The sequence below is a fragment of the Trichoderma harzianum genome, assembly GCF_003025095.1.
Source record: "Trichoderma harzianum CBS 226.95 unplaced genomic scaffold M431scaffold_4, whole genome shotgun sequence".
NCBI lineage: Eukaryota > Fungi > Ascomycota > Sordariomycetes > Hypocreales > Hypocreaceae > Trichoderma > Trichoderma harzianum.
The window spans coordinates 2,558,984-2,585,013 of NW_020209252.1; the positions used below are offsets into that span (position 1 = coordinate 2,558,984).

Sequence of the window (26,030 nt, forward strand, 5' to 3'; positions counted from 1 at the left end):
TTTCGAGCATTCACTACTTGAAATGGCATGACTTTAGATCATCGGAGGTGTGGTAGAGGGGTGCCCGGGGCTTGGTTAAAGGGCCATCCAGAGGCATCTCCGCATCACAGACTGAAGTCATTCAAGAATCTGCAAGACGAATTGCCGTAGTCACACGGTCTACTCGTAGGCAAATCCAATAGTACGCTGGCGATTGACGCCTTCACAAGAAACCTGTTTTGACAGTGAGGTGATACGCACGTTGTAGAGGAGGAGGTCCTCCGCGCGAGAAGAAATTTTCTTTCCCACGGGGATCCCGCATTAATTAATTGGAACCCCCCTACTTCATTCATGTGAAGGGCATGGCTAAACAAGATAGTTGATGCCGGCCGGATCCGGGAATTTTGCTGTTGCACTGACTTCTTTATCCCTGGTAGGGAGATCGCATGATAAGTGAGGTGATCTGGCGCAGCAGCCCTTACAGGGCCCGGTAGTCACCGATCCCGCTTGGATCGTATGATATGGTTATAAACCTTGCGAGGAATGTAGCAGATCTCGAGAACTAGGCTCGCTCCGAAGCAGAAATTGTCCGAAGGGGAAGTCATACGACGCGCCGGCTTGTTCACGTGTAAGCAAAATTTCTCAACGTGGCCATGTACCAAAGCCGTAGCATTCCGACGATGATATATTGTTTGTAAAAAGTCAATAGTATTGATCATATGAGTGATGAATCGATGTTCTTGCCAACCGGATGCTATGTGATATATCTCCGGAATTGCTAACCGGGGGATACCGGCTATCGAGCCGGGTTCGAAAGTAATAATCGGTCTATATGGATGTCATATACGGATACCCTGTGACTGCTGCATATTCCAAAGCCTTGGTGCATTAGAGTTAACATGTTTGACAAGGATATGTGTGAAAAATCCACTCCATGACGGGGAAAGGTGAATCTGCATTCTCTGTGCACAATGGTATGTACAAGTGAGTAGGATCTGAACAATAGGACGGGGATGCCAATTGTATAATGATCAATATATATATTTACCATGATATACAGGCTTATTATGTTCAAATATATTAATTTTCTTGTTTTCTTTAATATATCATTCTTTGAGAGTTATATCACGTACTTGTAAAAAGAAAGTCATGATTTATGTGCATTTCGCTTATTTCTCTCTTCTTGAGGTATATCCCGTTCGGTATATGATCGTGTTGACATGATACTATTCAATGATAATATTTGTAAACGAATTGCAGGCGGAAGTTATGACAATAAGACAGACAGATCTCTAAAGATGTAGCTGATGGCAGCCGCTACAGCCATTGTCGAGAAATGCCTGGGATAATTCCACCTAATATCTTATAGGTTCATACAATTACTCTATTATTATTTATTGTAATATTTCTATTATCATACGAAGTTCCATTGGTAAATTGATCTTGGCAGAACTTCATCAGTTTATAACGAAGACAATGAACCATGATGAGAAACTGACTCAGTTGCCATCACTCGCCGACTTTCACTCATACCGTCTTGTTTCGTATCCCAGATATCTGCGAATGTGAAAATCACGTAAGGCATCTGCAAAAAGAAGCCATAATATAACATATAATACATTATCTATGAGACGAATCAAGAAGACCCCCAACTCCTTTGGAGCCATTGATGTGGCACCGCATACGTTCTATACCAGATATTTAGAGCCTCTTGGACTCACTGGACAAACCCAAACTCCAATCCCGATTGAAAGCAATGAACTCTAAAAAACGAAGATCCCAAAATGTACTCAAGTGCTACTTTAGAAAAGCCCCAATGTCATTGCGAGCCGATAGAGCATGACTAGAAAGGCGAGAAAAATGATAAGGTTGACAAGGTATCGAAATGCCACATTTTTCATCTGGTTACGGTTGCGACGCCGAGATCGAGTTACAAAGTCTGAGTTGTCGTTGACATTCGGGAACGGAGATTCCTTGGGAATGGGCTCGCCCAGGAACTCGCAGAGAGGCCCCCATCCATCGGTGACTCTGTATTCCAGCAGGCGATCTTTCGGCACGAGGCTTCTGACCTCTTCGTAGTGCTTCCTGAAGACATCTTTGCCACGGTTCGGAAAGTCGCCCTCGAAGAAGGTGTCGAAGAACTTCTTTAGCATGGGATAGTACATGCTGGCCGCCCAGTCAAAGTTGGAGAGCCAGCGCAGCTCTTGGTCCGTCACGCGCCAGTACACCGTCTTCATGGTTGAAGCGTGCCACGAGTCGACGTCTCGGTTGGTCAAGACGACTTTTGCTTCGGGATAGGCTTCGATGAGTTCTTTGGCGAAGGCGATGGCTGGCCAGTCGCACACGGCCTGCGATGTACCGAGGAGCTGGTCCCAGTCTTCGCGGGTGAAGGGCTTGCCTTGCTTGTCGTATTTGGCGCAGAGAGCGTCCATCCACATGAGGGCATCTGGAGGGTTTTCGATGGAGGTGTTCATCATGTGGTATGTGTCTACATAACCAAGCTGTTTCATAGCCGCTCGCATGGCTTCTTGAAGTTAGCGATATGGATCATATTATACTTTGTGGACGAAGATACTAGGATAGAGAACTTGGTTCAAATAGAATAGACATACAAGCAGTGCCAGTACGACCCAGGCCTAGAATGAGGACTTTCATGGGCACCACACGGCCGAGTTTGCGGCGGTTGATATCGGTATCGCTCGTGAAGATGTCCGTCCGAGGGCGAGAGGTGTACTTGGAAGAATACGCCATCTTGAATGTTGTGTATTATGCAGTCTCTGTGAATGTAATGTATTATAAACGAGTGTTGTTGTATGAGGAGCACGATGCTATAAAGAATGACGCTTGTCAAACGATTCAAGAACGACAACTGAAAGATGAACGTTTAATGAACGAACGGCGAGTAATTTGTTCTAGATAGTAAGGGATGTAGCAAACTTTATGTCTCAACATAGAATGAGAGGAGAGCATATCTAAACCGCTATCAACAAGGGTCTAAGTCGAATGGGGAAAGTTATGGGTTATCTTTCAGGCAAATGGATATTGCACTTTGTAGATCTAAGTATTAGGGGTATCCAGACGAAGAAGTGTAGCCGACTCTTGTATCGTAACTAGGTATCAAACTCGAATCGCCTCCTGCTAATCATAGAACCCAGTGTCAACTCACTCGCCATGGTACGAGCGGCTCTTGTAGCCATGTTGTATATTTGTCCGTATAGCACAGTTTGAGAAGATTCAATCTGGAGAGAGTGCTCCTGTTTTCGTAGCTCCTCCTGTCCACCTTACTGGGGCTATGTTACAGGGAAGTGATCCATAATAACTATGGATTCCGGTTTAAGATATCGTGAGTAGTGCTTGAACGACGACGGGAAACGAGTTGGTGATCCTCGGACACGTCATCTCTTTCTATAAGCCATTCCTCGAATCTATGTCTATTGTCTAGAAAGGTCTCTGCTATTGATACTACTATGACCAGTTACCTCTAGCAGTTTGAAGGCTCTTGGAGATATAACTCGGACAACCCTTTCTAAAGACCAAGGCACAACGTTATCTGGCCAAAATAGATACCGGTACTCTCTTGGGCTGTGGCTGGTGTTGATCGTCAATGCCAAGAATGATCATCAGGGACGGAATAAAAAACAACAACAATACTATCGATACCAGCCAACCATCTCTTCTATTTCTCCGTTTTGCTGTATCAAGAGGATCCACCATCGAGAAACACCACCGGCTCGTCGGCCCCCGAGTTCCGCACTGTATAGTCGCCACAAAGAGATCGGCATTTCCACAACGACGGCTTACGCGGCAAAATGGATACCATTTCATTTTTTCTTTGTTTCACATAATAGGAGAGATAATTTGATCAGCTTGAAAGTGCTGCGCTTGTAGCCGTTCTGTATCAGTTGGTCAGCCCACGCGTCGGTGCGTTGATATAAAATATAAGTGGTGAACCATTGCGTGTGCCTGCTTGCGTCACCGTTCACGTGGTAAAGAAGTTATGAATCCAATGCAATCGAAAGCTTGAAAATAATAAAGAACAGTAACTCTGGTCATATTAACTAAGCTGTAACGCAATTAATTAACCGACTTTAGTCGAGCGAGCACTCTTCGAATATCTTCGAGATGCGGATATGATAAGCCGCGATTCCTTTCTAGAAGCTGCCTATGCAGGAAAAGTAAAGAATGATTGGCTGTTAAACTTGTTCCGTTGCTAATGACGATTTTCACGTCTCCTGACTACATGGAAAAAGGCGCCCTATTCTTATCCACACGTGGTGCCCCTGATCATCACTTTCCCAAACTGTGAAGCGCTGGAATATAGAAACGCCCCATTTCAACCTCACACACACCCCATCAGGCTTCGGATCGTCGCCTTTGTAACTCTTGAGAAAAAAGAAGAGTTTATTGCTCAAATATCACTTTATAGACACACTGGACACACTTGGACATCGCCGATAGTCCGAACACAAAATGATCAGCACAGCTGCGCACTGCACATACTCCCTCTCTGCCGAACAGCCTCACACGCCATCTCCTTCATGTCCTGTTAATATCCGCAAAAAGCTGAACCAGTGGAGTTTCAATTCTCTTGAGCCTGAATGCCAAGACTTTTAAACCCATTCCAGCCGCCACTTTCTCTTTGACTTGCGAAACGGAATTGCCTCCATCATCAAATCATGTATCCATGCGTTTGCGGATGATCTTCAGCCTGGTTCCCGGATACAGAGAGTTGCGCGTCGTATGCTTCGACTTTGGCGAGGTAAACTGCTGCAGACCTACTTTTTTCCGATTAGAAGATGGGAAAAAGGGAAATAAGGAAGCGAAGTTGAGCGGAAATCGGAGTGTTTCGGCCCCGATGCTGTGTCGTCACATCTTTCCATGCATCATGCAGCCACTCAAGCTTCTCTTCCCAGTATCATCACCACTTCTTGTCCATCAATAATTTTCAGCCTTGTAATAATTTTTAATTACTTTATTTTCGTCGACATTGTTCTTTTGTGACCTCTTTTCTTTTCCTTTGTCTCTTCAATTGGCGAAACTCACTTGTCATGGCGTCTTCGCATGCCAGGTCCTCCAGCAACGACTTTACCTCGACCGTACTTTTAGATCCCATTCGGCCACGAAAGAAACAAGATCAGCCAGATGGAACATGGCTTTCAGATGAACGGTCGATTCCAACGCTTGACGAGGTAGACGATGTCAACAGCCACTCCAGCTATGACTTTGAGTCGCAGCGGCCGCTTACTCCAGCGACACCCATGGAGAAGACGCAAGCCAAAACTTCTTCAGGCCCAGTGACATGGATGTCTCTTCCTCGAAAAGACCAGCTCCTCATTCTCTTCCTCTCACGATTTGTCGATTTCCTGCAGGTCGCGTCTCTCCAGGCATACGTCTTTTATCAACTCAAAGCCTTTGACGACTCTCTTTCAGATGCCCAAATTTCTCAGCAGGCGGGAGTCCTGCAGGGATGCTTCACGGGCGCCCAGGTAATGACGGCCATTCTATGGGGCAAGGCTGCGGATGCGAGTTGGTGTGGTCGTAAGTGGGTGCTGGTAACTGGACTTGCTGGGACGGCAATATCGTGTTTGGGCTATGGCTTTGCGACGACTTTCTTTTGGGCGGCTTTTTGGAGGGTTTTTGGCGGTGCCATCAATGGGACCGTGGGTATTATGTGAGTCCTCTCTTATACAAGGAAGAGGTGAGTAGATATGTAAGAAGAGATGGCTGACGTAGAAGCTGCAAACGATAGTCGCACAATGATTGCCGAAATCACAAAAGAGAAAAAGTACCAATCTCGAGCATTTCTGATTCTCCCTATGAGTTTCAACGTTGCAGGAATTTTGGGTCCAAGTGAGCAAGACTGAACGAGATGCCCTGAGCTGGCTTACTGACATTATGGTTTCGTACAGTCATGGGAGGCATGTTGGCTGACTCGAGCAAGACGCTTCCTGGTTTGTTTGGAGAAAAGGCAGTCTTTGGATTTCAGTGGATACGAGACTATGCGTACGCATTGCCAAGTCTGATCAATGCTGCTAGCTTGTCTATTGTGACGGTGATTGTGTTTCTCTTCTTGGAGGAGGTGAGAGATGCCCATTTTCTTGACAAAGGTGATTTGGCTGACATTTAAATAGACATCAAGATCACGACAACACAAGTTTGACCTTGGCCTTCACCTTGGGTCTCGGCTTAAAGCCATCATTTTCGGTAGTGAGCAAGCCGACGATTATGCTCGCGTTCCCGAATGGGAGGATCGTGCCATGGAGAATTTCCAAGACAAGCATATCCCAGCAGAGAAACCTGCGCCGTCACTGAATCGGCTTCCCTTCCGCCGACTTTGGACGCGAAACGTCTTGTTTACGCTGCTGACCGGGGCATTTTATGACTTCCACCTCGGCGCCTTTGGCAATATGTGGTCGTTGTTCTTGTCGACACCTCGATATTTCAACCCGACAAAGAGAAGCTCGGAGGGATCTGAACATCTACGTCGATATCTTCCTCTCTTGTTTACCGGCGGACTGGGTATGCCTGCGTCGACGGTTGGCGTTGCGACGTCTTTTCTAGGATCACTGGGGATGCTGCTACAAGTGACTCTATACCCTCCCGTCCAAGCACGTCTCGGCACGATGAGGTCCTTTCAGTGGTTCCTGTTTCTCTTCCCAGTTGCATACTTTGTCGCCCCCTACCTCTCAATACTACCATCCTGGTCACAACCCTCTGAGCCGGCGTCGGGAGGCTTCATCTGGGTGGGAATCATCGTTGTCCTGTTTCTCCAGGTAATGGCTCGCACATTCACACTCCCGGCGAGCATCATCTTGCTCAACAACTGCAGCCCGCACCCGAGCGTGCTAGGTACCATTCACGGCCTAGGACAGAGCGTATCTGCGCTGTTCCGGACAGTCGGGCCCGTGATTGGAGGCTGGTGGTACGGCTACGGCCTGGATATCGGCATGGTGGCCTGGGGGTGGTGGGGAGTTGCAGCCATGTCAGCTTTGGCGTGTGGGACTGCGATGGGGATGCATGACGGTAGCGGACATGAGGTTTTCTTGGAGGGAGAGATGGATGAGATGGAGTAGACGGTGTGAGGTTTGGTTCATCTTTGATGTTTGTTTTGGGCTGGGGGTTGAGTACTGTTGATGTTACAGATACCATTTGCATAGCCGGTTTGCTTCTCATTTGGTGAGCTTCACCAAGTATGATTTAGAAGAGCAACTAATACATAGAGTTCATGTTCGTCTCTTACCGATTGAATGAGATCCATTGATTGAATCTGCAAACCCCTGGTTGCCTGGTGCTGAGGTGGACCTTTCGGAGAGAACCCTGGCAATACGGATCCAGGCACCAAGCACAGGGATATGAGCAAACTGCAATTTCCACGACAAGTCACATCGCATCACGAGATGTCTGAATCTCACCTGAATTCTTGGCAGGTCTGCCTAGTATTTAACCTTACCGGCAGTTGAGGTGACTATTTGTCTTTTCTGCGAATCAAAATGCATTGACTGGCGTCTTAGTGTCGCGGCTGAAGGAGGCTGTGCCGCGATGGTCAGGCCCTCCCGTTGTGACACTGAGACGATGGCTGGGTAGCTCTGTCTCGTGTTTACTTATAAAGATGCTCAAATTCTCATCAACCATCATCGCTATCTAATCATATCTCTTCTATATATATTTCACAGCTCTTACAATGACGACGACGTTGCCACTATCACAACATGCTCTCGAAGCGCTGGCTAAAGAGACGATGCATGATCGCATCGTCGGCTGTCTTTTCGGATCAGCCCTAGGCGATGCCATAGGGCTATACACAGAGTTTCTCTCCGGAGAAACAGCTCGCCTCTCATATCTATCCCAGAAATTCACTCTTTATCCTCGATCTGAAGCCACTCCTTTTCGTCGAGACGCGCATCGCGACCCCAACGTGCCTGGAGAATGGACAGACGACACCGATCACGCCATGTGCATCTTGCTGTCGTATCTCCATTCGGACGGCAAGGAAATGAATACCAAAGACTTTGCATCTCGTCTACATATTTGGGTCAGGATGGGGCTTCGCGCACTGGATACATTGCCACTGGGCTTGGGCCGAACTGTTGGTTCCATTGTGAGGAGCAAGACCTTCCTAGAATATCCAGAAGAGACTGCGAGGATACACTGGCGGAACGCCAATTGCGAACTTGCGCCTAATGGAAGCATCATGAGAACACATCCGCTGGGCCTCATGTGCATTCACAAATCACTTGACGAAACGTTCCAGATTGCTGCCGATTACTCTGTTATTACACACGCCGACCCACGGTGCATCATTTCATGTGCCATCGGAACGGCACTCATCAGGGGACTGGTGCGGCAGGAAATATACAACGAAGAACATATTGACGAAATTGTCAGCAAGGCCATCGAGTGGTTTCCCACGTACCGGCAGCGCCAGATAGAAAAGGACTCCAGCTGTAAAGGGGATCCAGAGCTGGATCTGGAAGAGCTCAACAGGCATGTCAAAGTCGGCAATCTCACTGAGCTTGAGCTCGACGACATGTACAAGATCGGATACACATACAAGACTTTTGGCTCCGGCATTCATCTTCTTCGCCTTGCCATGAGAGCCCTTGTTTCTCCCGAGAGCCGTCTTTCCACGCAGAAAACCATCTTCGAGCCACTTATCACTAATCTCATCATGCAAGGCGGCGACGCCGATACAAACGCTTGCTTTGCGGGCGCTCTTCTTGGTGCGTATCTGGGCTACAAAGTCCTGCCTCTACATTGGAGAGATGGACTGGTACATGGTGAGTGGTTGATGAAAAAGGCAGAGGGGATGAGTGTTTTGCTTGGAGTCGGCCAAGGCACTTATAGCGGTGTTCAAGACAAGGACACAGCGCCGGATGGAGGCAGAGGATGGCTGACGGAGAGCCAGATGGACGAGAAGGTGATGCTTTTTCAGGCTGACATGGTTAAGAGGGCGCAAGAAAGGGATCAGCAGGAGAAGAGTGAGAGGAGACAAAGGGCAAAGAGAACATCATGGCTGGGAGGGTTTGGTGGACGAGCGCAATGAGACCGGTTGTGTCTAACGGGGTTTTCTTTCATACATTGAGTACATGTAATGTAATCTGACGAATTGTGTGTGCTAAATAGCGTCGGAGCAACCTAATAAAACATCCGAGTTTCCTGTCCTGATATGTCCTTGCGAACTTGATGCCTGATGTCCTGTCGAGCAAGATAAAAGAAAAAATCCACCATCATCCAACCTGTAAACCAACAAAGTCATTGATTAGAGCAATGTCCACCCTGAGAAAGTCGTCGGTGCTAAACAGAAAAGGAAAAAGAAAATAGAGAAAACATTTCCATGACCATTCATTCCAAACCATATTCCTTCAAAACCATCTATGCATACCCAAGCGGGCCAAACTTGACACTTTGCTCAATCAAAGACCCCTGCCTTGGATTCTCTCTGCGGCAATCCCATACGACGACATGGTATCGCCAACCTCGCAGGGATCGTCTCCAAACTCGACCTTCTCAAAGCCAGCAGGGCGATCCTTCTCCAGGGACATCTTGCCCATCTGCGACTGGCAGCGATAGCTCCCAAACTTAAACTCCACAACAGCCCGTCCCCCGGCCTTGATCAGCTCAACCACCTCGTCGACCTGGTAAATGAAGCGGTCCTTGAAGAACTTGCTCAGGCTGGCCTCGTTGACAAAGTCGGCGTGGCCCGTGATGATGAGGCACCGCGACATCTTGCCCGTGATGGCGTGGCTGCCGTACTTGATGCGGTTGTGCGAGACCTTGACGCGGTAGCCCTGGATGTAGAGGCCGCGGGTCCAGGAGACGCTGAGGAGCGACTGGGCGGCCTCGGGGGTGAAGAAGACGACTTTGGCGGCGGCGGTCTGATGGGTCACGTAGTCGGGATAGTTGACGTAGCTGCACCAGACGCGGCCGACGTTGCGGATGGCGGTGAGGAGCTCGTGGGTGGACACTCCGGGGGGCAGGTTGGTGAGCCAGAGAGCGCAGTTTTGCTCGGGAGCGAGATGTTCGGCGCTGGCGTTGGTTTCGGTGTGCATGCCGTGATATTGAGTCGAGAACTTGGACGAACCAAAGCCGTCGCCGCAGGCTTCGTGGGTGAAGACTCCGGGGGGAGTTTGTTGCATTACGGCTTGCATGGGCAAGAAGCCATGAGGCTGTTCATGGGTGTTGATGTTGATGTTGGGAGGAACTTGGACGGTAGAAGGAGGAGGGATAGGCTGTCGGATAGGGTCAGTTCGGGGAGGAGAGAGACGGAGGATGTCGATCCCAAGAGGCTGAGTGTCGTCGATTTCGGACGCAGCAGTCGAGCTTAGCAAGGCACTCTGGATCTCCGAGAGGTCGAAAGAAGAGTTGCTCTTGCTGGATGGAGGGATGTAGCGTCTCACGGGGAGGCCTTGGTTGTCATGGTGATACTGACGAAGCACATTCGGCTGCGTGAATGGCTGGCGAGGAAATGGTCTCTCAGAAGCAACAGTCTCGGAGCTGTATGAACGAGCAGAAGCAACAGCTTCAGGGCCATACGGACGAGTCACGCTGATGGGGCTGTCGACGATGGTAGGAAGCTGGTGCTGGTTGGCCAAGAAAGGCGGAAGACGCGACAATGGGTTCTCATGTCCATGGCCAGCAACCAAGCTCCTGTGAGCGTCCAACGAGCCCCATCGAAAGTGCGCGGCATTCTGTCTCTCGACAGCAGCGCCGTGGTCGAGAGGCACCGACGGCGGTGCCCAGATCTGAGCAGCAGCACGATTGCCAATGCCCAAGTTGCCGCAGAAGCGAGGAATATCGGCGCCGAGCATGGGCTTGGGGCCATTGGCAGCCGTGGCAAACTCGCTGATGGACGACATGGAGTCGTTGGGGCGATGGGTGAAGACTCTGAGGGCCGAGGTAGCTCTGGCAGCAGAAGCAGAAGCAGAAGCAGAGGAGCTTTGAGCAGCAGCGATGGCATCGCCAAACTCGCTCTGGAGGTCGTCTGGGGTGCCTGGAGTGGTGGCCGTCTTGAGGCTCTCAGGAGAGTGGGAGAGGCTGAACCTGGGAACGTCGTCGACGCCGCAGCCGTCGGGGTTGAAGTCGTGATAGGCTGCGGAACCCATGACTAGAGACGGGATCGAAGACAAGAGGCCTGATGACTGAGAGAAGCAGGATGCGTTTGCGTCAAGAATCGAGGGTGCTGAGCAAGAGGATAGATGTAGCTATCAAGTCTTCATGGGGGCTATAACCAGGTCTATTTGAACCCTAGAAGGCTCCAGAACGCGGGCTCAGTGAATGATGCAGAATGGCAAACGGAGCTGCGAGAAGGAGAGGAAGCACAAACTTTTAGTGACAAAGAGCTAAACAAGCCAAAGGCAGCGAAGGGGATGAAGCAAATACAAAATATGCGTACAGATAGGATCGTTGATGAATGTTGTCAAACAGAAGAGAGTGCAAAGAAGAAAACAAACGCCGGGGGGGATGCGTGGGTAAATAAATAGACGAGCGGGTGTTTGAGAGAGAAGAAAATTCACAAATCATTCACTCTGGGGAAACCGGGGCATTGTCAGGCACTTGAATAGCTGGGCCCAGGTGGGTGAATGGGCGTTTTCGTCCCAAGTCGAGGACCGCACAAATCCCAAACTCGGGCAATAGGGAGTGAATACAGGTATGTACGTGGGCTGGAGAGAACGAAGAGGAGGAGGAAAAAAGGAGAGAGAAGAGAAGAGGGGAAAACCTCAGCACAGGATAAGATGCAACATGACAGAATCGTCCAGTTTGGTTTGCCTTTGCCTTTTTTTTCTCTCTTTTCTCTCTCTCTTCTGAAAGTGGCTCTTCATGCATGTTGCCTGCTTTTCTTCCTTTCTGCCCCTGTGCCTTTGCATTGAGCTTTGGTTGGAAGTTGTTTTTTTGGTCTTTCGCTTCAGCACCAGCGGCCTGCATATGACTTTGAATACGAAGTTTGCGAGGAAACAAGGCATCCCAATAGGGCATTGATAGAGCCATCGTCAACGCCTATTCGACGAAATCCCCAAACTTCCAAGGTCCCTTATTCGGCCGCAGAGCCGGCCCCCGATGGATCAGCCAGCAGATACATGTCCATACTCGCACATTCCCCATGCCTGGTTTAACCATGTGGGCAAGCCCGGGTGCCTGTCTCGTCGATCCCAGGATCACACGGGCCTCCAAGGCGAGCGAGCACGAAAACTCCCGGAAGACGCACGAAGCATTGCCGCCGGGGGGTTTTCTCGTCTTGTCTTTTGCTGTCTCTCTTGACAACTTGCGGCAGATGGTTTTGCGCAATCTTCCAAGCAGCAGTGCAGTAGAGCAAGAGTGGGCTTTGGGGGACTGTCCGGAACCCTATCCGGTTGGGGTGGAAGAGCCTCCTTGCATAACGGGCAGGTCTCACAAGCTGGGGGTCCTTGTGCTTGTGTGAGGCCCGTCGAGGTTCAATGGGAAGAGAAGGCGGGTAGAGAGAACAGCCACACCGGCAAGGTCCCATAACAAGCATGTAAGGGGGAGGCAAGATGGTCCAACCGACAGCCTCAGGACTGGGCACAGGCGCGAAAGCTGTGTGGAAACAGACTGGACGGATGCTAGCCCACGACTCTCTTCTCTTCTTTTTCTTCCTCAGTCCTAGACATTAAGTTGAGCGCTGGCCATCCGCAGCCTTGCTTTGATATGCACGAGTACGGGTTCTCTCATCTCCCCCTTGAAGACGTCCGATTGGAGTGAGGCTTTGCTTGTCAGGGATTCGAGGCCAGCCTGGGGAAGATGCAACTTTGAATCGGCGGCAACCGATCTGTCTCCCCGATCTGAGAAAGCACAGTATTAACAATGCAATGTGCTAAGCATAATATAAGCAGAGCGTCGCATGCATCCGGCCGGTCTGCGGCACACTGCTTTTGCTTCTTCTTTTCTTTTCTTTTTTTGTTTTTATTTTTGCTCCGCAGGATTCATTGCCAAGTCAGAAACGCCAAGGCCATTGAGATGTCTTACCGTCCATCCCTGGCATGATTTGCAGCCTCTTTGCTTTTTTCCCTATGTGATAAGTGACCATGGCGTGAGAGGCCTGGTATCAATCGGCCGAACAAGGTCCTGTTATTGGACGCTGTTGTTGGTTTTTTCCCCTCCAAGGCTGCATGTGCATGGGATAAGAAACGAAGCGAAGCGGGAAGAAAAAGCTGACCGGATGAGGGCCGGATGCATGGGCACAGTTTTACCCAGAGCGAAAGGAATGAAAATAAATTAAAATATAACAAAATAAAAAAAAATCTAGAGGCAGAGACAGAGGCAGAAAAAAAGGATACGGTCATGAAGCATCCCGCGGAAGAGCCTCGTAGCATGGAGAGCCCCCTGTCGCTGCGGTTAGAGTCCGTCCGGGGATGCACTCAGCCGCGTCTCAACCAGTCCTCTTCCAGCAATTTCCGCATCGCACGTTCCTTGTCGTGTGCCTACTAGTACCTGTCTATAAGTGCGGTGGCTGGTTTCGTTTCGAATGGATGTCTCTCGTCTGCTGGCCGTAACTGTAGTATGTACTCGTAGTAGACAGACGCGCATAAAGAAAGACGCCTGGATGATGGAAGCTCGTACGAGTATGAGTTGTCTTGGGGGCTGCTATTATTGGGTGGCGCCATGTTTGCTCTCTCCCACGTTGCCCGCTCCACCCACGATATAATTCCTGTGAGACTTGGATTGTTCCTCGGCGCGGATGCAAGGTGGACGACGTGTCAAAGCATTGATCCCAGTCTCAAGCCACGTCTCCTCGAAGGTGGCATTCTTGTCTGTGCTCCCACTCTAGAACAAAGCATAGACTACTCCGTAAGAGGCAAGATAACAACGGTGCTTGTATGCTTGACCGTATATCGTATGAGTTCGGACGGCAAGATAGAATGAGGTGGTGATTCCATGGGTCTTCTTCTCCCTGCTTCTGCTTCGCTTCATCATCATCATGTCTCATACTCGAACGCACCAGACCAGCACGAGTGTGACATCGCGCCTCGAGAGGCACCCTCGCAATTCCAAATCCTGGCATGTCAAGTTCTGGGGATCCTTCCGACGGCCCCAGTGCGGAGAATAAATCCGAGCCGCTGCAAGATTGCAAGATACATGTATCCGCTGCTCGATACGAAGCTGGGGCAATCATGGTAGCCCCCCTTGCACTCCCGCCTATATATAGGCTTTGCGTGGAGTTGATATATCACAAATGACCCCCAGACAAAGGTGATTTTGTTTTCTCTTTTAGTATTCATAATGAGCAAACTACTATTCTTATTTTTGGTCTGTCACTTCGCTACTGCTACTCATAAAGCCTGTCAATCTATACCAAGACCAGGTACATGCATGTCGTCGGCAGCAAGCGGCGACCAGGTAGATGGTAGGGGTATCGGGATGCTACGCTCTTCTTCCAAATTTGGGTTGTAGCATAAATAATTTTCCTATCAATACACGAATAGAAATGGAATAGTCTCATCGAGTAGCTTGACGGTGCTTGATCCTTGCCCTTCAAGACAGCGTCTACACTCTGTTCCCCTACACTCTGTTGTAGACCTCTCTCAACACTCGCGGCTGAACTGCAGCTGAGCTTCCCCCGGCGTCAAGATGAAACACAAAATCGTCTGCCGCAATCCCCCCATACATGAGCTGATCCGGCGTCCCCCACATCCCTGCTGTCGGGTCAAACACCATATGGACTGACGGTTCGTATTGGTATGGAATCGTCTCGAACAGCGCCCGATACGCAGCCTCGCTCCCAGTCTGCAGACCTGTGGGAAACAGTCTCACAGCGTTGATACGGCCGCCACGTGTAGCGTTCGCGTAAGCTTGTCCGGCGGCAATGATGTCGTGGCCCTGGTGAATCCACTCCTTGAGTAACAGGCCAGGTCCATCGTCGACAGTGAGGACAAGGGATGATGTATTCTTCTCGGCGCCTGCTGGTGCGTACTTTCCGCAATGCTTGCGACATGACTCTGCTTTGGCGGCCTTTTCCAGTGCGGGGACGAGTGTTTGAATGACGATCTCGGTGGCAACTTGCAATGCTGCAGCACTATCAGGTCCAGCGGCGAGAATGGCCAAAGTGACTTGATAGTCGGGTATGAGGATAAGCAAGGAATTGTAGGCGCCGACGCCGCCGGATTTGGTATAGAGATCGACAATGCGGCCGGTCGTGATGCCGCTCTGAGTTCGCACGATTTCCCAGGGCGCACCGACGGAGACGGATTGTGAAGATGTCAAGGAGGCGGGCTTCATCCAGCGAAGTGTCTCCATGGAACTGAGTTGCTTGTTGGCAAATATGGCGCGTCCAAATTTTACCAAGTCGTTTGTTGAAGAAAGGAGACCGCCAGTGCTATAAAAAATGTTGGAATTAGTAAGTGAACTTGAGCTGTGAACAGTATCGTGTTCGGTGACGCTTGTTTGACTCACGCAACCTCATCGCCGTAAACTCTGCTCCATCCCGCATCTCCATCAGGAATCACTCCAGTACCCTTGCGAGATGGTGGCAGTGAGCTTGAATGCTTCATGCCTAGAGGCTGAAAAACGTCATTCATGACTACTCCGTCGTACGACTTGCCGGTAATTTCTTCAATAACATATGCAAGAATCCTGTAAGCTGCGTTGGAATACATGGCCTTTGAGTATGATGGGAAAACGGGATGTCTTTGGATAAGCCCTTCGAAATATTCTGGAGCCTCGATCTTAGTGTTTGCCAGTAGGTAGCCGCACTCGGTGTATTCTTTTACCTTTGCGAGGACATGGTAACTGGCTATCATTTATGCCACAGGTAGGAATATCTTGAGGAGAGAGAGGAGGCAATCCGGCATCTTTCGCTGGGAAATCTTGAACCGACAAGTCTCCCGAATTATCTGCAACTCCTCTTGTAAGAGTGCCAACTGTGATGAAAGCGAAGCAGAAAACGTACAATCTCTTCCCATACCAGAGAGCTGCGATGCAAGAGCGCCAACCGTGACTTGGTCCCATTGAACAGAATCGATAACCGACAACTTGTGTAACGGATGCTGAACAGCTTGGCGTAGCTCGGGTACAAAGTCCGTGACAGGGCGATTCCAATAATTGATGCCTTTGTTCAGGAGCAGAGAGTAAACAGTGAACAATTTTGACACGCTACCAATTCGATAGACTGTATCAGCTGTCACCTTTGACGTGCTGCCAGCAGATATATTGAGAAAGCCAGATGTGTGATGGAAGTCGATGATCGGGGCAGACTCTTGCTGCGAAACGGCAGTCAAGGAAAAAGATGTCGTGCTGCTGTTGAAGTTGCCATACTGGCTTTCTCTGGTGCGAATGGCGCGATTCAATGACTTTTTAATGTTTAAAGCAGCCTCTTGAATCAATGCCTGAGTTGAAAGATGAGTTGGTGGCTCGAAAGAGGGTCCTAGCAGCGTCTGTTCCATTTGCGCAAGTGAGGCGGAGCCCAGTGCCGCAATTGCGACTAGAAATGATGGGAGGGTCAACATCTGGATATACTTTGCTTGCTAATAGAAGATTTTGATTTCTAAAAGATGGGTGATGCAGAAAACTCTCTATATAGGACTTTTATATATCAATTGCTCAGGTGTTGGACTCATGACGGCGATTAAGCGGACATTACATCGAGGTGCTTTCGCCGTGGATTGTCCGCTGGAGACGTAACACCGTCGACGGACATTTCTTTGGAGATAGCAGAATGTTTCTAGATGTCAATCAAACGGCAAAATGGCCATGTTTGGATGGATATTATATTATAGACTGCTGATTGTGGTGATTGATTTTTCTGTATGCGATCGAGATATCTGCCGCTTCATTAGGAGGCTAGGGGGAGGCTTCAACGCTTTAGCTGCTTGGCGCTTGGAACAATAAAGTAGTTCAGTATAATGCGGCACAAGAGCAGAGAAGAAGGGGGAAAAGGGTATATCCCTCTATTATTTTCGTATCTAAACAAAAGAAAGACAATATCTGGTAAATGATGCGGAAGAACAACTGTCTGTGTACAGATACCATCTAGCCGCGTGAATTCATGCATGTTCTCTAGGGTATCTGCAGCCACCCTCTCAACCAACAGGTCTCCATTGCTACGAAAACTTCAGTCGCAGATCTGACTGACTGTATTTGTCAAGCTGATGAAAATTTGTTTCTCTGGGCTAAATTCCTTCAAATGCGTAACCAAAGACAATGATCTACTCTTCTCGGCTTTTCAAGAATTGAATGGGCAAACAGCTTCATGATGTGAAGTTGATGACTGATCCACAAACCTCATACAATCTTTCACATACCGACTCAGGAGACTGAGATGGGGTCCGATAAGGCCATATCGCAATCAGCAAATGCCATGGAATACTAGCTTTGTGATATTGCTACTAATAGACACAGTCTGACATCAGATGTAAGAGGGGCGCGCAACTTTAAAAGGACCTCGGGAGCTCGATACGCATGAATGTTCGTATTACAGCGGCATAGTGCTTGCTAGACACTGGCCTTGGCAAGACCTTTGGCTCGAGTATTATATCTCAGAAGAGGTGGATGTTATATACTCTAGAGTCCAAAGTGTCCAAGACGGCATCCTACATCTGTATTCTGTCCGTACACAAGATTACGTGGCGGCGCCGCAATCCGAGAAGCGCGCAGTGCTACCATTCGGCAACGGTATCCGCGGGCGCGGCTTTTCAAATAGCCCTAGTCAAGTAGTGAGGTGTAAGACGCAGACATGCCAAGAATGATCGCGGTAAGATAAGTAAGACAAGTAAGATGATTCATCTGTTCACGGAATTGTAGCTTTCGGAGGATTGGGACTAGAGATCCTTCACCTCAATGGTTCGCCGTGAGATTGGCTCGTTTAGGCGGAATCCGCGGGTTCCACTAATGACAACTGACGCCGCGTGGGTGAATCGCGTGGTTGGCGTCAGCTTTATCCGCGCTGTACTCGTAGCAGAAGCATAGTTCGATGGGCATAGTTCGATGGGCATAGACAAGTGGCTGAAACAAGTGCGGATGACGAAGCATGGGTCTTTTGGGGATAGAAAGTCTACTTCGTATTGGCCTGGCCTGACAGCGGTCAGATTCACCCTCTGACTTGCACTTCATCTCGTTTGTAAGGATGTTGCGGAGTCGACGGAGGAACATGAACCTTCCAGCTCCGTATTCTTCATGTTAGGATTGCTTCATCATCAAAGAAAATGGGATATATAAAAGCACTCAAGACGAAGTTGGGAGGCCATGATGGAGGACAAAACGGCATGGAGAAGCCAATTGAGCCGCTGTCGAAACTTGTTAGCGTGGGCAAGATGAAGTCCGTCAAAGATCCGAATTTGGTCGAGATTCCAAAGCCCAAAGGTAGGTGCTGTCAAACTATTCCCCGAGGATGGAGTGGGTGGAAGATACTGATATGAATTTGCCAATAAGGCCTGCCGGTGATTGGCAATCTACACAATATTGATCTCGATTCGCCGCTATTCTCATTAATAGAGCTGATTGAGCCATTGGGGCCCATCTGCCAGCTCACATTCGGCAGCGAGCTCAACATCTTTGTGTCGAGCATTGAGCTATTGAATGAGCTTTGCGACGAGTCAAGGTTCCACAAAATCGTAACAGCAGAGCTTGAGAAGCTGCGTTATGTCGTCCACGACGCGCTGTTCACCGCGAGGAACGAGGAGCGCAATTGGGAAATCGCTCACAGGATCCTGATGCCAGTTTTCGGCACGATTAAGATTCGTGAAATGTTTCCGGAAATGAAAGATCTCGCTCAGCAGCTGTGCTTGAAATGGTTGGCCTTTCTTGAATCGATGCTGTATTTGCTTTGGTTGCGCTGACTGGATGGGAAATAGGGCTCGCTATGGCGAAGAGTACGTGATTGATGTTACAGCCGACTTCACTCGACTCACCCTGGATACGCTTGCGCTGTGCACCATGGGCTTCAGATTCAATAGTTTCCACAACGGATCAGTCCTGCACCCCTTTGTCGACAGCATGGTGAGAACGTTGAAAGAAGCCAGTGTTCAAGCGGCTTTGCCAGGCTTTATCCAATCCTTCCGAAAGAGGTCCTGGCGCCGGTACGAGAAAGACACAGCCTTTATGAGAAAACTATGTCAAGACATCATTGATAAACGAAAGGGCAAGACGGACCCAGACTCCCACGATCTGTTGGCAGCGCTCCTGGGGGGTCGTGATCCCAAGACTGGCGAGGGCCTGTCCGACGATTCCATCATTGACAACATGCTCACGTTTCTTATTGCTGGCCATGAGACTACTTCGGGACTCCTATCGTTTGCCTTGTACTACTTGCTGGCAAATCCACAGACGATGGAAAAGGCACGCCAAGAGGTTGACGAAGTCAGCCAAGGCTCCCCAATTGCGGTCGAGCATCTTTCCAAACTGCCCTACCTCAATGCCGTTCTCAAGGAGACGCTCCGTCTTCAGCCCACAGCTCCTGGCTTCATCTTGGCCGCAGACAAAGACGAGATCATTGGCGGCAAGTATCTCATCCCAGCGAATGTCCCCATCGGGGTTCTGCTTCACATGGTCCATCAAGACAAGGCCGTTTACGGCGAGGACGTCGCCGAGTTTAAGCCGGAGAGAATGCTGGACGAAAACTTCAATAAGCTGCCGCCCAATTCCTGGAAACCATTCGGCAATGGGATGAGAGGATGCATAGGTAGAGCCTTTGCTACCCAAGAGGCGCTTTTGATTGTGGCGATGCTGTTGCAAAACTTCACGTTTGAGATGGCGGATCCTGGATATAAGCTTAAAGTTAAAGAAACTCTGACAGTCAAGCCAGATAACTTTCGGATGAGGGCCAAGCTCAGGCGTGGCGGCACTGCCACGGAATTTCAGCGTGAATTACAGTCAGTGGGTTCAGTCACCGCCAAGACGAGCTCTACTCCCTCCGTTGTCTCAGCACAGGCCGCTGGAGGTGACAAGAAGCCGCTTACGATTCTCTATGGATCCAACAGTGGCACATGTGAGGCTTTGGCATACAGGCTAGCATCTGACGCCACTCTCCACGGATTCCATGCTCGGAAGATTGCGCCCTTGAACGCAGCCCGTGACAGCCTCCCCAAATCAGAACCAGTCATCATTCTTGCCGCGTCCTATGATGGTTTGCCGTCGGACAATGCCGAAGAATTCTTTGACTGGCTAAACACAGCTGAGAAGGACTCTTTGAAAGGAGTTTCGTACGCGGTCTTTGGTTGTGGACATCGAGACTGGGTTGCAACATTTCAACGAATCCCTATCCTCATCGACGATCTTCTGCAAAAGGCCGGTGCCGAACGATTTGCAACTAGAGGTCTTGCAGACTCAGCGGTGATGGATCTCTTTGTTGAACTCGAAAAATGGACCACTGACTCCGTTTGGCCAGCTATTTCCCAGAAAGATGGAAAAGCGGACAACGATGGAGAAGGCCAATTGATCAACTCGCTGCTCAAAGTCGAGTTTTCTGAGCCGCGCCAGCTACAACAATATTCCCAGCTTGTAGAGGCAACGGTGATGGAATCACGGAGCCTGACAACACCCTCTGCTATTGGCCAGAAGGTGCACATCGATATACAGCTCCCTTTAGGGGTGTCGTATCATCCTGGCGACCATCTTCTTGTGCTGCCTGTAAATCCAATGAGGAACGTCAAGCGTGTTCTATCACGCTTTCACTTGACGTGGGACACTATTGTGCGAGCATCTGGAAATGACTCTGTTCGCATACCGGTCGAGACGGCCATGACAGTGCACGAGCTGCTGAGTTCTTACTTTGAGCTGGCTCAGCCGGCGACACCGAGGGTAAGTTGCTTCTCCTTCTTGGTTTCGTTGATCAGTCGAACCATCCCCTTTCTTGAGCAATTGATGCTGACTGTATGTAGGATATTCGAGTCCTTGCGGCTGCGGCTGAGGACGAAGCGACCAAGACGCTCCTCAACAATCTTGCAAACACCTCCTACCTTGAGGATATTCAAGAAAAGAAAACCTCGCTGCTCGATCTACTGGAAAAGTTTCCAGAGATTCCCATCGGCTTTGGAACCTATTTGACCCTTTTGCCATCCCTTCGACTACGTACATACTCTATTTCGTCCTCACCATCCTGGAACTCGAGTCGTGCCACCTTGACTCTCTCAGTACTGGATGAACCAGGGACCACAGATGGCTCTGAGCGTTTTCTCGGTGTGGCCTCGAATCATCTTGCCGGTTTAACGCCAGGCGATCTGATTCACGTGGCCACACGCCCAGTCAAAGGCATTTTCCAGATGCCCACCGACTTATCCAAAGCACCAACCATCATGATTGCAGCAGGGACCGGTCTTGCACCGTTTAGGGGATTCATCCAAGAGCGAGCTTACCAGCAGCAAAACGGAGTCCAACTTGCACCAGCCGCTTTGTTTTTCGGATGTAGATCGTCACATGATGATTTGTATCGCGACGAGCTTGATGCTTTTGAATCGTCAGGCGTCGTTCGCGTGTTCCGCGCCTACAGCAGAGAAGACGTGGGCTCCAAGCCCAACACCAGGAGAGGATACGTCCAGGATAGCATGCAGGCGGAAAAGGATGCGTTTGTTCAGTTGTGGAATGCTGGAGCAAAGATTTATGTGTGTGGAAGTGTGAGAATGGCCTCGCAGGTAAAGGATTTGGTAGCGAATCTGGTGTACACAGCTGGACCGATGGAGGCTGAAAGGGAATTCACGCCGCAGGAGTGGTTCAAGCGCTTTGAGAAGACGCGGTATGCCGCTGAGATTTTCACCTAGTCGCTGCCACATCTTGACACTGCTTTTGTCACATATTTATTTTTCTTCTTACTTAGAAGTTAGCGAGCTTTGTAGTTGACAGAATGATACCAGTTTGGATTGTTGCAAGCAGTTGAGGCTAAATTCAATCGATCGCCGTGCAGGGCAGGGCTTACTTGCAGCCTCGGCGACCCCGCCAGCCTCGCCAAGATTGAGGCCTGGCCTGCGTAGAGGAAAAATTAACGCATGAAAATGGCCAGCAAGTGACGGAACCAATAACGCCCAGAAAAGGGCATTTTCACAAACAGCAGAGCTTTGTCAAGTAACACCGATTGGAAGCCATTCAAAAACAAAGGGCCCCGACGTCATTTCGCATCACGTGACTCGCTCACCAATTTGAGCGCGTCTCCCTTTGCCCCGTATCATCTAAACACGCGTTCACATTCACATTCACACTCATTCAAACACAGCTCAACAAGGGCAGCTCCATGTCTCAGGGCCAGGCGCATGCATATCCGTGCCTTTGTCATCCGCCGCCAGCATCTGCTGCAGCTCTCACCATCACAACCGCTGTCTTTATGACGGCTGCACCTCGTTCCTAATGTCAAGGGGCGATGATTTCCCCCGCTACACTTACATGATGGACTTCAACCCCATGGACGAAGACACGCCTCTCAGGGACTACTGGCAGACAACCGACGACCTGGACAACGAAGATGCTGCCACGATTGCGAGCCTGGCCACGCGGGTGCTGCAGTCCAAGTCGGGCTTCGACTATGGAGACGGCATGGGCGTGGGCGCGGGCATAGAGGTGAATGAACCCGGCGTGGTGGCAGACTACATGTACAGTGAGAGTCGATCGTCGCCTCAGTCTCAGTACTCAACCACCCTCCCGACGGAGCCAGCAGAATCATTTCGAGGTCTGATGGATGACCATGACCGCGGCGTTCAGATGTTGGAGGAAGGCGCCGCTTCGCAGTACGATTTTGAGCCAGAAGCCCGGGGGCACGAAGTAAGCCATGTGCATGGAATCGATGAACCGACTATGCTCTCGAGAGAGCAGGATGCGCCTGAAACTTTCCGTTCCACACTCCTCAGCGTGGCTGCAGAAGTGGATGTCACCAATCAAAGCTCATACTCTCATGAGATTGAGATGAGTGCGGCCATGACGGCTAGCCGCGTGGTGAACGGAGTACTGCGTCGCTCATACGCAGGGACGCCGACGGAAGAGGTCGTGAACCTGCAAGCGCTTCAATCACATGCACCTCAGCTCACGCCACCCATATCAGAGTCCCGTTCTGTTAGTGTAGAAACGCCTGATTACGGAGAGCAAGAGAAAGAGCCAACGACGGAGACAGAAGATCAGCATGTTTATGACGAGCCTGAAGACGCCTTGATGACGAAAGACGACGAAGGAGAGGCTTGGGAGGAAGATGAAGGAGGAGAAAGGGAAGAAATCGAAGGAGACGAAAGGGAAGATGTCGAAGGAGGCGAAAGGGAAGAGTTCGAAGGAGAAGAAAGGGAGGAAGACGAAGGAGGAGAAAGAGTAGAAGACGAAGAAAGAGAAACGTCAGGAGACGAAGGAGACAAGAAAGAAGAGGAAGGAGGAGAAAGGGAAGGAGACGAAGACGGAGAAATATCAAAAGATGAGATGGGCGAGGAGGAACCTACACCGGATACCGGAGCGCAGCAGCAGCTCATAACCGAATCCAATGAACGACCAGCAGTAGACGACGATGAGGAATTGCCATCACTTCAGGAAACACCGAGAAAACGAGGGCGCCCGCGGAGGAGTGATACCGTGGAAGCGCCACCAGCTCTAACATCAGAGCAGCCTACAGCCGTTCAGATACCTGTACACGAAAAAGATACCCATGCCGAAAATGAAGAGGTGGAATCAGCTGTCACTGATGGCGCTGATCTCAACAAAGCTGAGGAAATGCCGACCGGGAGAAGACGTGGAAGGCCACGCAGGAGCGAGATTTCAGAGCCGGAGACAGCGACAGCACCAACCTCGGCAAAGCGAGGACCTGGACGACCACCGAAAGCGACGGATATCGAGCTGACTCTGGAAGCAGCACCTGCAGCCGGAAAACGAGGACGGCCTCGGAGGAAAAGCATGGTAAATGCAACACAGTTGACCGCAATCGCCCACGAATTGTCTGCCGCCGAAGCACCAACCGCAACAACACCCCGTAAAAGCAGCATGGTGGACGCTGCCACACAAACCTCTCCCGGCCCAACTCAGCCACCTGTCGCTGAAATAACACGGACTGAAGTACCGTCGGGCAAAAGAGGGAGGCCCCGAAAAAGCGATGTGTTGGATATAGCACAAGCTTCTATCACAGCAGACCAGGAGGCAGCAACAACTACTAATGCAGCCAAGGAAGCAGTAACAGCTCCAGCACGAACCTCGAGCAAAAGAGGACGACCCCGGAAGAGTGACATGACAGACGCAACACAGGCTTCCACCGAAGAACTCGGGCAACCCGCAGTTGAGGTAGCAGAAACTGGAGCCCCTTCGGGTAGGAGAGGGCGGCCCCGAAGGAGCGATGTTGCTGTTATTGAAGTTCAAGAAACAGTCGTCTCCGTACCACGATCTTCAAGCAGAAGAGGACGGCCTCGGAAAAGTGATACGATGGGAGCAGCACAGGCTTCTACCGAAGAAGTTGAGCCACTCACAGTTGAAGCATCAACGACTGGGACGCCGATTCCGAGCAAAAGAGGGCGGCCTCGGAAAAGTGATGCGATGAGCGAAGCACAGGCTTCCACTGAGGAACTTGAGTCACTCACAGTTGAAGCAGTCGTCGCTGTACCACGATCTTCGAGCAGAAGAGGGCGCCCCCCGAAAAATGATGCGATGAGCGCATTGCAAGCCTCTACCGAAGAAGCTGGGCCGGAAGAAGTTGAGCCGCTCGCAGTTGAAGCATTATCAACTGCGGCAAGGGCTCCGAGTAAAAGAGGACGGCCCCCGAAAAGGGCTGCTCTCAACGCAACTCATACCTCGACTAAGGAACTTCAATTGTCTTCAGTTGAGGCACCGGCAACTACAACACCAGCTCCAAGCAAAAGAGGGAGGCCTAGGAAGAGTGACGTGGTGGAAGCTACTCCCGCGGAAGTGCCCACCCACGAGGTTCCGCTGGCTGTGGATGAAACACCGATCACCGCAACTCCGGCTTCAGGAGGGCTACCATCCCAAGTAAGCGTCAAAACCTCGACGACTACACCCGGCAGACGTGGAAGACTTCCCAAAGGTGTTATGCCATTACTGCCAACAGAAATTGAGACTTTGCAGACAGAAGATGATATATGGGCAGTCGACTCGCCCCCTTCGCAATCTATTGGCCGGCGAGGTCGATCTCTTCGACAGGTTGATACATTGGAAGAACGAGATGGCTCTCCGTCTCCATTGCCCAAGAAGAGACGGGGCAGAGGTAGGCCGCCCAAGAGCGAATCCTTGTTACCTGCAGATTTGCCTAGTGCAACTGTAGAGCCTGGTCTTGGCATGGGTGCTCAGCAGGCTGAGCCCCAGGAGCTATCAACACCTGTGGACGATGTCTCGAAAGACTTGGATGTGGGCGAGACAGCCTCTACACCGGCACAGGAGGATATGGAGGTAACACCTGTAAGGAAACGGGGCAGACCGAAGGCAGCGGCCGTAGGCAAGCCTCTACCTGTGACGGATATGCTTGTTACAGCCTCAGAAAAGAAGCGTGGCAGGCCGCCAAGGGCAATTGCGAACTTCGACTCAGCGGAGGAGCAAGGGCGACCTGATCAATCGGAAGTTCAGGAAGAGGAAGAAGAACCAGCTGCCAAAAGAAGACGCACGAGTAATGACGTGACGATGGAAGACGCTGTTGACGAAGAGGAAACTCAAGGGAATGCTCAGGAGGATGAATTGCCCAACGTGGGAGACCTTGGAGACGCAGTAGCAGCAAATGGCACCAGACGCAAGCGATCGTCTGTGACCTGGGCTCAGCCGCTTACTTCAAGCTTGACATCTCCTCAGACTGGTAGGCGTCCCCGCCTTTCAGGAGAGATGCTAGGAGAGAGCACAAAGACGAAACAGGTCGAGCAACCCTCTGAGGCGCCACTAATGCCAAAGACTCTTTTCGACATGATATCCGATGGAAGGAGGATGGGACGGCAGAAGACATACGGTAAACGCTCTAAGAGATGACCTGGATACTTGGGTATGTTTGGATGCTTGAACGGGTTCGAGCGTGGCATGCAGGATGTGGATGAAATACCCTCATAGCTAGCCAACAAGGTTAAAATGTACTATTTGCTATAGCTGCGGCGCAAACGGGTTTCTTTTTTCAGGAAGCGGCTATCGTGGCTTTGCTTGATGTCCACGGTGATGACATTATACAT

At 50.3% G+C, this 26,030-nt stretch overlaps 8 protein-coding genes across 8 annotated transcripts; 4 read left to right on the forward strand and 4 right to left on the reverse strand.

The window, feature by feature from the left end:
• Positions 1–1,781: 1,781 nt before the first annotated feature.
• On the reverse strand, positions 1,782–2,730 carry M431DRAFT_551378 (hypothetical protein; the record flags this gene model as incomplete). The annotated part of the gene is made up of 2 exons (XM_024921335.1): positions 1,782–2,503; positions 2,592–2,730. 2 exons carry the CDS (start codon positions 2,728–2,730, stop codon positions 1,782–1,784), a joined length of 861 nt encoding a protein of 286 aa, XP_024776803.1.
• Positions 2,731–5,237: 2,507 nt separating this feature from the next.
• On the forward strand, positions 5,238–7,106 carry M431DRAFT_112776 (hypothetical protein; the record flags this gene model as incomplete). Its single annotated transcript, XM_024911847.1, has 4 exons — positions 5,238–5,650; positions 5,729–5,829; positions 5,889–6,058; positions 6,111–7,106. 4 exons carry the CDS (start codon positions 5,238–5,240, stop codon positions 7,050–7,052), a joined length of 1,626 nt encoding a protein of 541 aa, XP_024776804.1. The 3' UTR covers positions 7,053–7,106.
• A 458-nt stretch (positions 7,107–7,564) lies between these two features.
• On the forward strand, positions 7,565–9,207 carry M431DRAFT_394960 (hypothetical protein). The gene has a single exon (XM_024914826.1). It carries the CDS (start codon positions 7,661–7,663, stop codon positions 9,020–9,022), a length of 1,362 nt encoding a protein of 453 aa, XP_024776805.1. The 5' UTR covers positions 7,565–7,660; the 3' UTR covers positions 9,023–9,207.
• On the reverse strand, positions 9,155–11,290 carry M431DRAFT_394963 (hypothetical protein). Its single transcript, XM_024914827.1, has one exon. The coding sequence runs from the start codon at positions 11,079–11,081 to the stop codon at positions 9,393–9,395; it is 1,689 nt and encodes a 562-aa protein (XP_024776806.1). The 5' UTR covers positions 11,082–11,290; the 3' UTR covers positions 9,155–9,392.
• M431DRAFT_394999 (hypothetical protein) lies at positions 11,076–12,398 on the reverse strand. The gene has a single exon (XM_024914828.1). The coding sequence runs from the start codon at positions 11,962–11,964 to the stop codon at positions 11,500–11,502; it is 465 nt and encodes a 154-aa protein (XP_024776807.1). The 5' UTR covers positions 11,965–12,398; the 3' UTR covers positions 11,076–11,499.
• Positions 12,399–14,335: 1,937 nt separating this feature from the next.
• Positions 14,336–16,569, reverse strand: M431DRAFT_112783 (hypothetical protein). Its single transcript, XM_024911848.1, has 4 exons — positions 15,878–16,569; positions 15,699–15,821; positions 15,382–15,640; positions 14,336–15,304 (listed from the first exon to the last, which is right to left on the reverse strand). Exons 1-4 carry the CDS (start codon positions 16,431–16,433, stop codon positions 14,491–14,493), a joined length of 1,752 nt encoding a protein of 583 aa, XP_024776808.1. The 5' UTR covers positions 16,434–16,569; the 3' UTR covers positions 14,336–14,490.
• A 1,667-nt stretch (positions 16,570–18,236) lies between these two features.
• On the forward strand, positions 18,237–21,677 carry M431DRAFT_81893 (hypothetical protein; the record flags this gene model as incomplete). Its single annotated transcript, XM_024923090.1, has 4 exons — positions 18,237–18,285; positions 18,355–18,715; positions 18,777–20,721; positions 20,802–21,677. 4 exons carry the CDS (start codon positions 18,237–18,239, stop codon positions 21,675–21,677), a joined length of 3,231 nt encoding a protein of 1,076 aa, XP_024776809.1.
• Positions 21,678–22,257: 580 nt separating this feature from the next.
• Positions 22,258–22,695, forward strand: M431DRAFT_38734 (hypothetical protein; the record flags this gene model as incomplete). The annotated part of the gene is made up of 1 exon (XM_024914762.1): positions 22,258–22,695. A coding segment is annotated over one exon (438 nt), but the record flags the coding sequence as incomplete, so codon positions are not given.
• Positions 22,696–26,030: the final 3,335 nt, after the last annotated feature.

Coding starts and splice junctions, on each gene's coding strand:
- M431DRAFT_394960 (XM_024914826.1), top strand. CDS start 7,661: ATGACGACGACGTTGCCACTATCACAACATGCTCTCGAAGCGCTGGCT.
- M431DRAFT_394999 (XM_024914828.1), bottom strand. CDS start 11,964: ATGGCTCTATCAATGCCCTATTGGGATGCCTTGTTTCCTCGCAAACTT.
- M431DRAFT_112783 (XM_024911848.1), bottom strand. CDS start 16,433: ATGTTGACCCTCCCATCATTTCTAGTCGCAATTGCGGCACTGGGCTCC. Junction 15,641..15,698: donor GTTACCATGTCCTCGCAAAG/GTAAAAGAATAC, acceptor TCGAGGCTCCAG/AATATTTCGAAGGGCTTATC. Junction 15,305..15,381: donor GTTTACGGCGATGAGGTTGC/GTGAGTCAAACA, acceptor CATTTTTTATAG/CACTGGCGGTCTCCTTTCTT.
- M431DRAFT_394963 (XM_024914827.1), bottom strand. CDS start 11,081: ATGGGTTCCGCAGCCTATCACGACTTCAACCCCGACGGCTGCGGCGTC.